Below are 16,900 nucleotides of genomic sequence, written 5' to 3'. Positions count from 1 at the left end.
TATATATATATATATATATATATATATATATATATATATATATATATATATATATATATATATAAAGAGTATTCTGATTAAGAAATAACACATACTCAAATTAGAACTCACGATATTACTGTTCAAACTGCATTAATTTCACCATTTGAATTTTCGTGATTATTTTGAATGTTAAGTAAACATTCAAGGTACAATTGCTCAATCAATTATCTTCAATTCAATAACTTAATGAGAAAACTCTATAAAAAGGAAGAGTGGAGTTGGTATTCCTTTACAAAATATTTGTTTCTATATATTAAGGTCCACCTCTAATGTAATATATGTCTTTCTTATGTTAAAAGAAGACATCTCATCTTATTTAATACTATTAACAAGTGAATTATCAATAAATAAAATTGCAAACTCTCTGGTTATTCACAAGTTAACGAGATTTAAATAAATTAGAATTTTTTTTCTTAAATTTAACACGCCCATAAATTACCTAAATATGTTGCCTATGAATTTTTGTGCTACCAATAAGCCTACTTATTACTTACTAAAAATAATATATTGTAAATTTCAAATTAGAATACTAGGAACAAAAAAAACACACAAAGAAATAGCAAGTTGATGAAATATTGGTACCATTTTATTTCTTTTTATTTGATGTTTAATTCCAACAAAATAAGTTTAACATCGTATAGTTAACTCATAAACACAATAGTTTTTACTGAATAAAAATACATATGAATTTTTTATCTTTAAATATATTATTTAAAGTAACATTAATGATCTTTACAAAATAATTGGAGTAATGCAATTAAGAATATTATTTTTGTAATTAAGTGTTGGGGCCATGTCAAGCATGGGCCTATCCCTCGTCTAGTTATACAGAGATACCGTTAAATTTCGAGAAAGAACTGAGAAAGGGCCCAGTAGAAAACGCCACCCCCTCTAAAAGACAAATTTAAAAGGAAAAAGTTGAAAAAGAAACCAAAAGAATAAAGATGATGAGAGCAACTTTTTAGGAAATTTCCCAAAACCCTCTACTCTTGAAATCATGGCTTCACGCCATTCCAGCAGACATGGGGGTTTTAGTAGTACCAGCAGCAGCAGTAGTAGTCATTTGACAGATTCAGTGTTGAAGAAACAAAAGAATGAAGTCACTGGAGTTGAAGAAACCCTAGACCGTCTCAGTCAGTTGCCGGACGCAATACTCGTGCAAATTCTCTCTCTTTTGCCAACCAAAGATGCCGTGCCGTCATGTCTTCTCTCAAAAAGTGGCGTTATCTCTGGCATTCAATTTATAACTTCCTTTTCGAAATTTTTTATTACAAGGAACCAGAAAACTTCAAAGCCTTTGTGGAGAACGTTTTGACTCATTCCACTTGTTCCAAAATCAAAAAATTCAAACTCGATTTAGATTACATATATATAACGAATTTTGAGTTGGAAATCAACCGATGGATTAGCTTTGCTGTGGAAAGAAAAGTTGGAAGATCTTGTATTGTGTACCCTTGAGGAAGGACTCACTTACCAATTACCTCTAGTTCGTCATTGATTACATTGGAGTTGTGCTATTGGGTGTTTGATAAAGGACTACTCATAGCTTGGAACTCACTAAAGAGCCTAAAGCTGGATGTAATAAGGTTAGACGATGACGATATGGTGAAATTACTGTCAAGTTGTCCTGCTTTGGAAACCTTGGAGTTGTTATGCTTCCGGGGTTTTCATCGTCTTGAAATTACGTCTCCAAATTTAAAGAGACTAATATTAGATGGTGGCGGAGGATACGATTCTTTCGAAATTGTTGCCCCACATCTTCAGCATTTGGAGATTTCAGGAGATCGTGGATATCTCAAGCGTAGGCTAGTAAACGTTTCCTCTTTGGTTACTGCCAGCCTCACTTTTAGCATTATCTGTATCACTGTGGATGACGAGAGTTATATTGGGGAAGAGGAATATGATGTCGAGGAAGACAATTGTCCTGATTATCATCAAGCTTTCAGAAACCTTGTTCTGCACTATCTTGAAAAGTTGAGTCATGTGACTCAGCTAAAAATTGGAAGTTGGTTAGCAGAGGTTTGTTTTTATGTCAAACTACCTTATTTGATATTTGATTTTTACAAGAGAATTGCAGGATGTAAATTATGAGAAGAGCCTTCAGAATGAATATAATTATTCTGTGAAAAAAAGAATTTTTGGTTGAATAACTGAAAGAATTTTTCTTTAATGCATACAGAATGATCTCATCTTTACCTTTTTGTGACCTTTCATGATCTTCCTATCTACTTTCTGAATTTTGATATTTCTTTATTGATAATAGATTATTTTAGAAACTAACCTTTTGTACATTGTTGTTCCTTAAGTGGTTAGATTTGTTATAGCATTGTCTTTTCGCTGTGGATCACTTTCCTTTGTTGTTGATTCATTTTGTATGCTGTACTATCTTCATTTGGATTATTTCTCCAGGTCGTTTTCATGTTGCAACTCGAAGGAGTTGCACTTCCAGAATTGAGATGCAAATGTCTAACGCTAGAGATGCCTATAACAAAGAATACTTTGTATGGAGTAGCTAGCCTATTGTGGACCTCGCTTCTTTTGGAGACACTGAACATACACTTGGGAGTTGGGGTAATTTATGCTATTCTTTTTACATCCATCTTCTACTTAGGAGTTTTAACTTTAACCCCCCCCCCCCCCCCCCCAAAACACACATACACACACATGCAAAATAAAACATTATTAGTCATTAAGAATCTTTTGTCACTATAAAGCTATAAATTAATTGGTCAGGGTAGTTGCTTTCTATCTGGAAAGGAAAAGGATTGGTGACCAACTGAACGTCTTTTAGCTTCGTTTATGTACTGCTTGAGTATTTCTGATAGGAATTAGCTATCTGAGAACTGTTCAAGTTTAGTGGGTTTTGGAAATTGTTCCTTTATCAGATACTACTACTGTGAAATCATTTTATTTTATCTCTTGTGGAATATTCCCATTAGGCTATAGACCTTTTAATATATAAGGTATATTCGATAAGTTATATATACATCTTATATATATATATATTTAATAGGACCGACCTAGGCCCACTAAAACCAGGACAAACGGTCCTGGCCCGTTTGGCCCGCGATCCCGGGCCGGTCCCGGGCCTGGACCGGCCCACTTGTCACCCTTACTATGGGGGTGCAGACTTCGGAGGGGCTCCTTCAGTCCAAACGTGATATAAAGCCGATATGGCCTGCTGCAGGCGGGCAATCCCGATCCATATAATAAAAAAGCCTATAAGACCTGCTGCAGCGGGCAGCCCCGATCAATATAATAATATATATAAAGCCGATATGGCCTGCTGCGATGCACAACTCGATCCCATCAATATACTCACAATGGATGAATATGACTGAGTATGAAATGTATATTTTTAAACAATTAAATTCAACAGCAACACGATCCTATGGGTCCCAAAATATCAGCACGTAGCCTAAACATGATCTTTAATACGAGTCTCAGCTCAATTTCTCTAACACATGGAGAATATGCAGATAACAACATGATTCTTTAATTTTATAACTCCACAGAATTTATTTAAGTCACAATTTCTATGGTGCACGCCCACACGCTCGTTACCTAGCATGTGCGTCACCTCCAATAATTGATATAACACAAAATTCAGGGATTCATACCCTCAGAACCAAGTTTAGAAATATTACTTACCTCAAACCGTGTAATTCTTTATTCTACTATGCCTTTGCCTAGCGAATCAACCTCCAAACGCCTCGAATCTAGTTACAATTAATTCGGTTAAGTCAATACAAATCATAGGAATTTATTCCATATGAAAATACTAATTTTCCAAACAAATCTGAAATTTAACTCAAATATCGCATGTGGGGCTCACGTCTCGGAACCCGACAAAAGTTACAAAATATGAATACTCATTCAACCACGAATCCAACCATACAAAATTTACCAAATTACGACATCAACTCGACCCTCAAATCTTCAAATTAAACCAAGAGGGTTTTCACAATTTTTCAACTTAAATCACCAATTAAATGTTAAAAACAACTATGAATTTGGGGTAATTTGATCAATATTGAGTTAAGAACACTTACCCCGTTATTTTCTTTGAAAATCTCCCGAAAATCGCCTATTCCCGAGCTCCAAATCGTCAAAAATTCAGAACTTAAACTTTATGTCCAGGTCTTTCCTCTTCGCGAACGCGGAAGCTTTCTCGCATTCGCAAAGCACAAAATTGTGCTACCCGAATTTCCTCCTTTGCGAATACGAGCCTGGTCTCGCAAACGCGATGCTTCACCAGGCTGCTCAATTGCGAACACGTCCTCTCCATCGCGAACGCGAAGACCAATTTCCCCTAGGATGGCTTTTCCTTTCGCGAACGTGAGGCCTCAATCGCGAACGCATAGCTTTGCCCCTCGAACCTTCGCGAACGCGTGCCCTCAGTCGCGAACACGAAACACAAAATGGCCCAGTTCAAATTTCCTCTTCGCGAACGCGAGTCCCTTCGCGTTTGCGAAGAACAACACCAGAACCAGCAACAACAGTAGCAAAACATGAAGAAATGATCTGAAACCATCCCGGAACTCACCCGAGGTCCCTGGGACCTCAACCAAATGCACCAACAAGTCCTAAAATATTATACAAACTTAGTCGAAACCTCAAATCACATCAAACAACGCTAAAAACATGAATCATATCCCCAATTCAAGGCTAATGAACCTAAGAAATTTCAACTTCTATATTCGATGCCGAAACTTATCAAATCAAGTCCGATTGACCTCAAATTTTGCACACAAGTCATAAATGACATAACAGACCTATGAAAATTTTCAGAATTGAATTCCGACCCCGATATCAAAAAGTCAACACCCCGGTCAAACTTCCAAACCTAAACTTTCTAATTTCGCCATTTCAAGCCTAATTTAGCTATAGACTTTCAAATAATTTTTCGGACACTCTCCTAAGTCCAAAATTACCATACAGAGCTATTGGAATCATCAAAACTCTATTCTGGAGTCGTTTACACATATGTCGATATCCGGCCAACTATTTCAACTTAGGCTTTAAATCTTGGAACTATGTGTTCCAAATTCATTCTAAAACCTCCCCGACAAGTCATATATTTATAATTGAATACAGGATAAGCAGTAAATGGGGGAACAAAACTGTAATACTCAAAATAATCGGCCGGGTCCTTACAGAAAGGAATTGACGTAAACTATAACAAATTTGATTATTTTTTTTTACGTAAATACATTGCTTATACTTGTTAGTCTTTTTTACTCTAATTACAACAAGATGATGCAACAGTACCACCACAGAGTAGCTTGCCTGATCGAAAAAATGAAGCAAACTGGGAAGTGGAAGACTTGACCGTTTAGTTTGAGATGATTTAGGTTTGGAACTTATTTAATTTGATTTGAGATAGATTTGTTTTGAATTTATTGACTTTGTTTTTTAATGAGTTTAGATGTGTGCTATTATAATTGTCATTGTTAAATGCTTCATTTTATTGTTACTTGCTTTGAATTTAGAGGATTAGACTAACAAAATGTGACTAGTTGCAACTAGTATAGAAGTGAAAGACTTGACAACAATAAAATCAGTACAAAACTAAGAGCTAAAATACTCACATCTTGACATTACTAAAAATGAAAAAAATCTAGTTTGCAACTTTAAACCCTACCTCCAACCCCTATCTTGGTATTTAAAACCCTACCTTCAACCCTTACATTCAACTATTTTTTTCCGAAAAGTTAACCAACATTCAACCACTATTTTGTAACCCTACCCTAGCTATTGATACACGCATAGCGTTTCATCCAGTGTTGCTCTCTTAATTGTTCTACCTGCAACTCTTCTTCTTTCCAGTAGATGTGGATGCATTAATTTACCTGCGACCCTTTTTCTTCCCAATCATTGTGTATGCATTGTAGAAGTATTGTATTTAATTGCTTGCTTTGATTTTCAAGTTGTATTGGTGTTAGTTGCATTGTATTTAATGGTTTCAGATACCAAAGTCGTTTTAATACAATACCTATTTTTTTCGGAATTAGCATCAGTGTAAAATTTGTTTTGAATACAAACTCCTTATTTACTATCATAATGACATACCCACCATTTAACTTCCCTATGAAGCATTTACTCTTCCAATACATGATCACTGTTCATTCCATTTCGGTTTTTTGAATGATAATTAAAAAAATGTTATAGTAAAGAAGAGCAATGTGATGAAGATTGAAATTTCATAACATCAATAGTTCAACAGAAAATCAAAAGCACGACTACCCTAACTAAAACAACATGAAAATAAAATATAATAAAATGATAAATTAACACAAACACATCCTAGAAACTAATCAATTTCAATCGGATTATCAGAAGTTCCTTCTCCCTTCACTTGAACTTTGAAGACAACATACAGTGGTGCAACATCAACCAACTCAAATTTGACAACGTAACCTCGCTTGACATAATTGTCCAAAATAAAAAGTTTCCGACCTACTTTGAACCTTTTTCGATCACCAACGCTCAAAGATACAAACCACTATTTGCCACGATAGTGAAGAAGCGTGGTTTCTACTATTGGAGGAAGATGCTTGTAGATTTTTCTTGGAATATACTGGGGGAAAAAAGCATTACTATTAAATTTTTGGAAAATATGAAATTGAAACAATAAAAAATATATATACACTACTGATGCATATATTTTTCTGGAGTTAAGGTATAAAAAAAAGTATTTTATGTAAAAGAATTTCAATTAGGATTTAAGTGAAGAAGTTAGTGTAAAATTCAAAGAAATAGGTTTAAAGGACATAATAATTTACCAGATCGTCGTAGTTGATGTATGAATCAGTCATAACCACTTCAAATGTTGGATGATTCTCTTCTTCATTATCATCAGTAGAAGAGTAAGATAGGGCTCGTTTGGTAAAGGAAGAGGCGTCCATAGTCAGGGTTTGTAGGTGAGTGTGTTTTATGTCTTTAAGGTTTGAGTATATGAGTATATATACATGGGGCCAACCCAGTCCAAAAAAATATTTCAAAAACCCCCCCTCAAAAATTTTGAATGCTAATTTTCCCTCTTAAGTTTTTTCATCGTTCAACTTTTAACAGGTTTGTATCCTATCGTTTGAATGCTAATTAAGTCGTTTCAAATGCTAATTCCATCATTTTTGATTAGGAAATATTAATGAATTAAGTTATGTATTTTGCATATTTAGTCCCCTTTTAATAATCAATAGCTATTGACTAAGGATTTATTTATATGGCCTATGTTAATTACATCATTGTGATTCATAGTTATATTGACCGTTTATATAAGTAGACAATATATAATTTCATTCATTAAGGTCATACGTATCGGTCAATAGTTATTCATAAGTCCATTGACTAAGGTTATAGTCATACGGCCTATGCTAATTACATCGTTGTGATTCATAGTTATATTGATTATTTATATAATAGCCAATATATAATTTCACTCATTAAGGTCATACGTATCGGCCTATAGTTATTCATAAGTCCATTGGCTACGGTTATAGTCATATGGCCTATGCTAATTATATCGTTGTGATTCATAGTTATATTGACTGTTTATATAATAGCCAATATATAATTTCATTCATTAAGGTCATACGTATCGGCCTATAGTTATTCATAACAACCATATAAGTCTATTGACTAAGGTTATAGTCATATGACCTATGCTAATTACATCGTTGTGTTATATTGACCGTTTATATAACAGTCAATATATAATTTCATTCATTAAGGTCATACGTATCGGCCTATAGTTATTCATAACAACCATATAAGTCTATTGACTAAGGTTATAGTCATATGACCTATGCTAATTACATCATTGTGATGCATAGTTATATTGACTATTTATATAATACCCAATATATTATTTCATTCATTGAGGTCATACATTTTGATGACTCGATAGGCCATTTTATGTTTTAGAACCTAATTCTGCACTTTGAAGCCTTAAATACCTCATTCTAGCCTTCCTCGATTTACTGCGCAGTCCGGGTGTTTTTTCGAAAAGCTTTTATGTTAAAAACTTAGAAAAATATGAAAGTTTTTCCTTAAGATCCATTTGAGTTGACTTCGATAAAAGTTTTGAGCAAACAGACCCGGATTCATATTTTGACGGTCCCGGTGGATCCATATCGTGATTTGGGACTTGGGCGTATGCTCGGTATCGAATTCGGAAGTCCCTAGCTCGAGTTATCGCATTTTGTTGAAATTTGAAAGTTAAAGGTTTAATGATTTTGAAATGTTTGACTTTTTAGATATCGGTTCCGTATTTTAGTTCTGGAATACAGTATAGGTCCAATACTATATTTATGACTTGTCTGTCATATTTGGTGTGAAACATAGTTGGTTTGACGTGATTCAGACGTCCGGTTGTGAAAATAGAAGTTTCAAATTTTTCTTAAAAATTTCATTTGATTTGGTGTTCAATTCGTAGTTCTAGGTGTTATTTTGGCGATTTGATCGCGCGAGCCAGTTCGTATGATGATTTTAGACTTGTGTGCCTGTTTGGTTTGGAGCCCCAAGGGCTCGGGTGAGTTTCGGATAGGCTACAGAGTGGTTTGGACTTAGAAAACTCAGCTGGTTCTGCAATTTCTGGTAATTGGTGTCTGATCTCGCAATTGCGAGATCAGTGTTCGCATTTGCGAACATTCCCCAATCCTAACAGGCTTTTATTTGCGAGCAAATTCTTCGCATTTGCGAAGAGTACCTGGGTCAGCGTGAGTTCGCATTTGCGAAGTGGGGCTGGGGCAGGCTTGGTCGCAAATGCGGAAGATCAATGTTCGCATTTGCGAACAAGTCATCGCAAATGCAATGCAAGCAGAGATGTGAAGGTCTTCGCATTTGCCATTGATTCTTCGCATTTGCGAACCCCAGGTCGCAAATGCGACATCTGCAACTGATTAAAATGGGACTTAGACGGGATTTTGGTTCATTCTCTCAAATTTTCAAAACAAGAAACCCTAGAGGCGATTTTTTAACGAACCTTTCTTCCCCAAATCATTGGTAAGTGATTCTAAACTAGATTCTTTCAATCTTTCACTACATTTTCTAAGATTTTAACCAAAAATCTTGTGTTTTCATGGTGGAAATTGGGAGTTTTTGGTAGAATTAGGGATTTTTGTAAAATGAAAATTTAGACCTCAAATTGAGGTCGGATTCCAAAACAAATTACACAACCGGGCTCGTGAGTGAATGTGTGTTCATATTTTGTGACTTTTAACCGATTCTGAGATGTGGTCCCGGGGAGGCTTTTTGGGGCGATTTTCTAATTTCTTGCTTTAGCTTTGATTTCATTAGTTAGATTAGTTTCTTATAGTTGTATTTATGATATGTAATTGATTTTGGCTTGATTTGGACCATTCGGAGTCATATATTCGTGGAAAAGGCATTGTTACCGATTGATTAGTTCAAGGTAAGTGGCTTGCCTAACCTTGTGTGGGGAAATTCCCTTAGAATTTGGTACTGTTGAGATATGTGAGCATCGTGTATGTGAGTTGACAAGTACGTACACGGGCTATTTGTTGTAAAATCCGATTTTTACTAAGTATCAACATCTCTTTCTTTTAATTTGAGTTATACCATTTTAATGAGTATTAGTCTGTTTCCATTCTTAATTGAGCTATTCCAATATGTATAGTTATCCTGTTTAGTCTAATATCACATGTCTACGTGCTTTAACTGCTTATATATATGAATCCAAATCTGCCGAATCACTTGAACTCTGTGAAGCATGCCTGTTGATTTCCGATTTTTTTTCCTTGTTCTTTATCAGTATTAACTGTAGAAATCTTGCTGTTAACTGTTGTATTTATCGGTTTGAGCTGTGTGTTTACTTTTGAGACTACGAGGCGGTTCCTCGGGAGTTCTCCCTGCACATTTACTTTTGAGACTACGAGGCGGTTCCTCGGGAGTTGTCCTTCCATGTTTACTTTTGGGACTACGAGGCGCTACTTCGGGAGATCCCCCTGCATATTTACTTTTGAGACTACGAGGCGGTACCTCGGGAGATTTCCTCGCATATTTACTTTTGGGACTACGAGACGGTATCTCAGGATATCCCCTGTTGATTATTTATTTCTTTTTGACTACGAGACGGTATCTCGGGAGCCCCCCTGTTGTTATCACATTGTGCTGTGTTATTATTTCTCTGTGAATTCTTTCTGTTAAATTTCCCATTTTACTTCATTTTATTATATCATCTATCTTATTATTATATCCCCACCCAGTAGGGCCCGGACCTGACCTCGTCACTACTCTACCGAGGTTAGGCTTGGTACTTATTGGGTACCGTTGTGGTATACTCATGCTACTCTTTTGCACATATTTTGTGTGCAGATCCATATGCTTCTAATCAGTCCCGCTATTAGCTGAGAGTATTTGCTTCTGTATGGAGACTTCAAGGTACATCTGCTGCGTCCGCAGACCTCGGAGTCCCCCTCTATTCTCTCCTATGTCATTTACCTTATGTATTTCTTTTATTAGACTCTGGTGTATAGAGATTCTAGTTTCCTTCTGTAGTTTATGACTTATGATGTTCCGGGTTTTTGGGAATACTGTGTATTACTAGAGTGTTGGTTATTGTACATGTCAAGCGGCATTGTTACCAGTTATTTAGTTATTTGCTGTAGTTAGTTGTTAAGTTTTACTTCCATTTTGTTACTTCCGTATTTTGTTAGGCTTACCTAGTCGTAGAGATTAGCTGCCGTCACGACGTCTTACGGAGGGAGAATTGAGTCGTGACAAGTTGGTATCACAGTTCTAGGTTCGTAGGTGTCGTGAGTTACAAGCCAGTTTATTAGAGTCTCGCGGATCGGTATGGAGACGTCTGTACTTATCTTCGGGAGGCTATGGAATGTTAGGAAAATTTCACTACTCTGATTCCTTGTCGTGCGAAAATTGTTGTCTTCAAAAAAATTCTAAACTTCTGTATTCTATTCTCTCACAGATGGTGAGGACATGCACATGCGGATAAGATGACCAGGCACTCGCGCCCCCTGCTAGAGCCGCGAGAGGCTGGGTCCGGGGGCTGAGGACGTCCACACAGTGCAGCCTGAGCACCCGCACGAGCTTCCACAGAGGAGCCCCAAGTAGCTCCAGCTGGAGGGCAGACACCTCAGATACCTGTTGCTGCACCAGCCCTCCAGGAGACTCCAGCCCAGTTTCTGAGCATGTTCAGCACCTTTGCTCAGGCTAGATTGATTCTACTTGCTCCAACTACATCTCAGGCCGGGGAGGAGCGCAGACTCCCGTCGCCGGTACTCTAGAGCGGTGGGTTCAGGTTGACAAGGTTCCAGAGATTATACCGATACAACCGGTAGCTACAGCTCAGCCCGAGGTTAGGGCAGCAATTTCTGAGACGTAGCAGCTCAGACTTGAGAGGTACAAGAAATACCACCCTTCTACCTTCAGTGGATTGGCGTCAGATGATGCCCAGGGTTTTCTGGAGGTGTGTCACCGTATTCTCCGTATGAAGGGTGTAGCGGAGTCAAGTAGGGTTTCTTTTACTACATTCCAGCTTAGAGGAGCAGCCTATTAGTGGTGGCGTGATTATGAGTTGGGTAGTCCGGCTGAAGTGGCTTCACTTACATGGACCCAGTTCTCGGACAGGTTCTTGAGGGAGTATGTTCCTCAGAGTCTCAGAGACGCGTGGCACACGGAGTTTGAGCAGTTGCGCCAGGGTGCTATGACTGTGTCAGAGTATGCAGTTTGCTTCAGTGATTTGGCCCGACATGCACCAGCATTGGTTGCCACAGTTCGAGAGAGGGTTCGTCGGTTTATTGAGGGACTCCACCCCAGTATCAGGCTTAGCATGGCCCGGGAGTTAGAGATGGATATTTCTTACCAGCAGGTTGTGAGTATTGCTAGGAGATTGGAAGGTACGCTTACTCGGGAGAGAGAGGAGAGGGAGGCCAAGAGGTCTCGAGAGTCTGGGACTTATAGTGGTACTCGTGCCCCAACTGCAGTTCGCCATGGTAGGGGTTATGTGAGTCACCCGTTCATTCAGCTCTTCCAGCCGCCAGTGGTATTTCGGCCCCTTCTAGGCCCCAGGAGCCTTATTATGCACCGCCAGTATCTAGTGCGCCTCCTGCACGAGGTGCTTTTAGCGGTCAGTCCAGCAGACCTGGCCCGAGCCAGTCACAGCAGCCATGCCCTCCGAGATCTTGTTTTGAGTGTGACGACACTCGCCATATGGTGAGGGATTGCCCCAGACTTAAGAGGGGTGCACCTCCACAGACTTCTGAGGCGCAGCGTGCTCCACCGAGTCCTCAGGCTATGATTATAGCACCAGCTACCGCCCCACCTGCTCAGCCAGCTCGAGGTAGAGGTCGCCCTAGAGGGGGAGGCCAGGTCAGATATTATGCTCTTCCTGCTCGTACAGAGGCAATTTCTTTCGACTCTATCATTACAGGTATTGTTCCGGTCTGTCATATGGATGCATCAGTCTTATTTGATCTAGACTCTACATATTCCTATGTGTCCTCTTATTTTGCCCCATACTTGGGCGTATCTCGGGATTCCTTGAGTTCCCCTATTTATGTGTCTACTTCTGTGGGAGATTCTCTTGTTGTGGACCGCGTGTATCGGTCGTGTTTGATTGCTCTTAGTGGTTTTGAGATCAGAGCCGATTTATTATTGCTCAGTATGGTAGACTTTTATGTTATTTTGGGCACATACTGGTTGTCTCCCTATTATGCTATTTTTTATTGTCACGCCAAAACCGTGACGCTGGCTATGCCAGGATTACCATGATTAGAGTGGAGAGGTACCTTAGAGTATACTCCCAGCAGAGTTATTTCATTTCTTAAAGCTCAACGAATGGTTGAGAAGGGGTGTGACGCGTATCTAGCTTATGTGAGAGATGTCAGTATTGATACCCCTACAGTTGAGTCAGTTCTAGTAGTGAGGGACTTTCCAGATGTTTTTCTAGCTGATCTTCAGGGCATGCCGCCCGACAGAGATATTGATTTTGGCATTGATTTGTTGTCGGGCACTCAGCCCATCTCTATTCCTCCATATCGTATAGCCCCTCCTGATTTGAAGGAGCAGTTACAGGAGTTGCTTGATAAGGGCTTCATTCGGCCCAGTGTGTCACCTTGGGGTGCTCCTATCTTATTTGTGAAGAAGAAGGATGGTTTTATGCAGATGTGTATTGATTACCGCCAGTTGAACAAAGTCACGATGAAGAACATGTATCCATTGCCTCGTATTGATGACTTATTTGATCAGTTACAGGGTGCTAGAGTGTTTTCCAAGATTGACTTACGTTCAGGCTATTGTCAGTTGAAGATTCGGGAGCCATATATCCCGAAGACTACTTTCAGGACTCGGTATGGTCACTACGAGTTTCTTGTGATGTCATTTGGGATTACCAACTCCCTAGCAACATTTATGCACTTGATGCACAGTGTGTTCCGACCCTATCTTGACTCATTCGTCATTGTGTTTATTGACGACATTCTGGTATACTCCCGGACTCGGGAGGATCATGAGCAACACCTGATGACCGTGCTTCAGACCTTGAGAGAAAAGAAGTTATATGCAAAATTTTCAAAGTGTGAGTTTTAGCTAGACTCAGTGGCATTCTTGGGTCATGTAGTATCGAGTGATGAGATCCAGGTGGATCCGAAGAAGATTGAAGCAGTGCAGAGTTGACTCAGACCGTCCTCAACTACGGAGATCCGGAGTTTTCTTGGTTTGGCGGGGTATTACCGTCGATTTGTAAAGGGTTTCTCATATATTGCAGCACCTATGACCAGGCTAACCCAGAAGGGTGCTCTGTTTAGGTGGACAGAGGAGTGTGAGGAGAGCTTTCAGAAGCTCAAGACGACTTTGACTACAGCTCCAGTATTGGTATTGCCTACAGGTTCGGGGTCTTATACTGTATATTGTGGTGAGTCGCGGATTGATCTCGGTGCGGTGTTGATGCAGGACGGTAGGGTGATTGCCTACGTGTCCAGACAGCTGAAGGTGCATGAGAAGAACTATCATGTCCACGACCTTGAGTTAGCATCTATTGTTCATGCCTTGAAGATTTGGTGGCACTATTTGTACGGTGTCCCTTTTGAGATTTACACCGATCACCGGAGTTTGCAGCATCTGTTCAAACAGAAGTATCTTAACTTGCGTCAGCAGAGGTTGTTGGAGCTGCTTAAGGATTATGATATTACCATTTTGTACCATCCCGGGAAGGCCAATGTGGTGGCAGATGCTTTGAGTCACCGGGCGGAGAGTTTGGGGAGCTTAGCATATCTACCAGCAGTAGAGAGGCCCATGGCGTTAGATGTTCAGGCCTTAGCCAACCAGTTTGTGAGATTGGATATTTCTAAGCCGAGTCGAGTATTGGATTGTGTGGTCTCTCGGTCTTCTCTTTATGATCGTATCAGGGAGCGTCAGTATGATGACCCCCATCTACTTGTCCTTAAGGACACGGTCCAGCACGGTGACACTAAGGAGGTCACCATTGGGGATGATGGTGCATTGAGGATGCAAGGCAGGCTATGTGTGCCCAATGTAGATGATTTGCGTGAGTTGATTCTCTAGGAGTCTCACAGTTCACGGTATTCCATTCATCCAGGTTCCACGAAGATGTATCAGGACTTGAGGCAGCATTATTGGTGGAGGAGAATGAAGAAGGACATAGTGAAGTATGTAGCTCGGTGTCTAAATTGCCAGCAGGTGAAGTATGAGCATCAACGGCCAGGTGGGTTGCTTCAGAAGTTAGAGATTCCGGAGTGGAAATGGGAGCGGATCACTATGGATTTCGTTGTTGGGCTTCCACGGACTCGGTGGAAGTTTTATGCAGTTTGGGTAATTGTAGATAGGTTGACCAAGTCAGCTCATTTCATTCCTGTGATGACTACCTATTCTTCCGAGCAGTTGGCTTGAGTTTGTATTCGCGAGATCATCATGCTTCATGGCGTATCGGTATCCATCATCTCTGACCGGGGTACGTAGTTTACATCACGGTTCTGGAGGGCCGTACAACATGAGTTAGGTACTCGAGTGGAGCTGAGCACAGCATTTCACCCTCAGCCGGACGGGCAGTCCGAGCGCACTATTCAGATATTATAGGATATGCTCCGTGTGTGTGTGATGGAGTTTGGAGGTTCGAGGGATCAGTTCTTGCCACTTGCAGAGTTTGCCTACAACAACAGTTATCAGTCGAGCATCCATATGGCACCATATGAGGCTCTGTAAGGTAGGCGGTGTCGGTCTCCAGCGGCTTGGTTCGAGCCGGGCGAGGCTAGATTATTGGGTACAGACTTAGTTCAGGATGCTTTAGAAAAGGTTAAGGTGATTCAGGATCGACTTCGCACAGCCCAGTCCAGACAGAAAAGTTATGCGGATCGGAAGGTTCGCGATGTTGCATTCATGGTTGGGGAACGAGTCTTGCTCCGGGTGTCACCCAAGAAAGGTGTGATAAGGTTCGGAAAGAAGGGCAATTTTAGCCATAGGTATATCGGGCCTTTTGATATTCTTGAGAGGGAGGGGGAGGTGGCTTACGATATGCAAACATTCCTTGATGTTAACAAGGAAACTCCGAGACTAACCCGGAACCTTAACGCACGATCAGGGATAGAAGAAGAGAAACATTTCCTAAATGTCGTTGTAGCCTCCCTATTATAAGCGTGGCCAGCAACACACCGATAAGAGGGACTCTACTGACACGGCTCCATGAAACCTTAGGACTCCTAACCTATGCTCTGATACCAAGTTTGTCACGCCCCAAACTTAGGGAGTGCGATCGACGCTCAACCGAGTAAACCCATTCGAGCAAGCCTAATTTACATTAACCTCTCATCATTACTCATGCATGATTTACCATAACATAATTAGATCTTGACTTTCATATTGAATACATTTGGCTCAATGACCCATAATTTCTTTCTCATGATGGTTACACATCTTTATAAATAGCTGTAAATACTGTGAACATAAATACATGACAAAACTTATATCTTTAATTACATGACCCACAGTGTACATGGAGCTTCTATGACAATAGATACCTAAATACATAAGATGAACTAGACCCAAACACCCACTAGAACTGTAGCGGGCTCACCATAAGCTGAGTAGTGAAAAAGATCACTATCATCCTGTAGAAGTATACCTGCATCCATTAAAAGATGCAGCGCCCCGGCAAAAGGTACATAAGTACATGTGGAATAGTACTCGTATGTAAGGCAGACAAAACAACATATGAAAATACGGTAACTCAAATAAGAGGCAAATAAAGTACATCAAGAAACTATGAAACATCCCATAGAATCAAATTTCAAGTCTTATTATACTTACATCATTCTGAACTTCTTTTAGGATCAATTGAGTCATATGAATTATACGCGGAACACATAATATAATGTAATTCAAACAACATGTACAAACGAGGACAACGAGGGTGGCACCTATTGTCTGCATTAATAATGCGTCTCATTAGACCGTCCTTAGTGTTCACATATCATATTATACACTTATGTGATTCATAGACCGTCCATAGTATTTATTCATACCGTATACCTATACATCTCATACACAATGCACCTATGCGTTTCATAGACCGTCCATAGGATTTCATAACACAATATACCTATGTGTTTCATAGACCGTCCACATGATTTTATAACACGATATACCTATGCGTTTCATAGACCGTCCACATGATTTCATTACACAATATACCTACGCATTTCATAGACCGTCCATAGGATTTCATAACACGATATACCTATGCGTTTCATAGACCATCCACAGGATTTCATAACACAATATACCTATGTGTTTCATAGACCGTCCATAGGGTTCACATATTATATTATACACCTATGCGTCTCATAGACCGTCCATAGTGTTC

General features: G+C 39.5%; 1 protein-coding gene across 1 annotated transcript; it reads left to right on the top strand.

The window, feature by feature from the left end:
- Positions 1–911: 911 nt before the first annotated feature.
- LOC104112655 (F-box/LRR-repeat protein At3g03360-like) lies at positions 912–10,625 on the top strand. The gene is made up of 3 exons (XM_070200058.1): positions 912–2,061; positions 2,452–2,613; positions 10,381–10,625. Exons 1-3 carry the CDS (start codon positions 1,645–1,647, stop codon positions 10,414–10,416), a joined length of 615 nt encoding a protein of 204 aa, XP_070056159.1. The 5' UTR covers positions 912–1,644; the 3' UTR covers positions 10,417–10,625.
- The last annotated feature ends 6,275 nt before the right edge of the window (positions 10,626–16,900 follow it).

Source organism: Nicotiana tomentosiformis, chromosome 4, assembly GCF_000390325.3.
Source record: "Nicotiana tomentosiformis chromosome 4, ASM39032v3, whole genome shotgun sequence".
NCBI classification, from domain to species: domain Eukaryota; kingdom Viridiplantae; phylum Streptophyta; class Magnoliopsida; order Solanales; family Solanaceae; genus Nicotiana; species Nicotiana tomentosiformis.
The sequence above is the reverse complement of the archived record's forward strand: the minus strand, read 5'-3'. Positions and strand labels throughout refer to the sequence as shown.

Bases quoted from the DNA above. Each gene is read 5' to 3' on its own strand.
- LOC104112655 (XM_070200058.1), top strand. From the start codon at position 1,645: ATGGTGAAATTACTGTCAAGTTGTCCTGCTTTGGAAACCTTGGAGTTG. The intron at 2,062-2,451 runs GTTTGTTTTTAT...TTATTTCTCCAG, and splicing joins TTGGAAGTTGGTTAGCAGAG to GTCGTTTTCATGTTGCAACT. The intron at 2,614-10,380 runs GTAATTTATGCT...TTTTGTGTGCAG, and splicing joins ACATACACTTGGGAGTTGGG to ATCCATATGCTTCTAATCAG.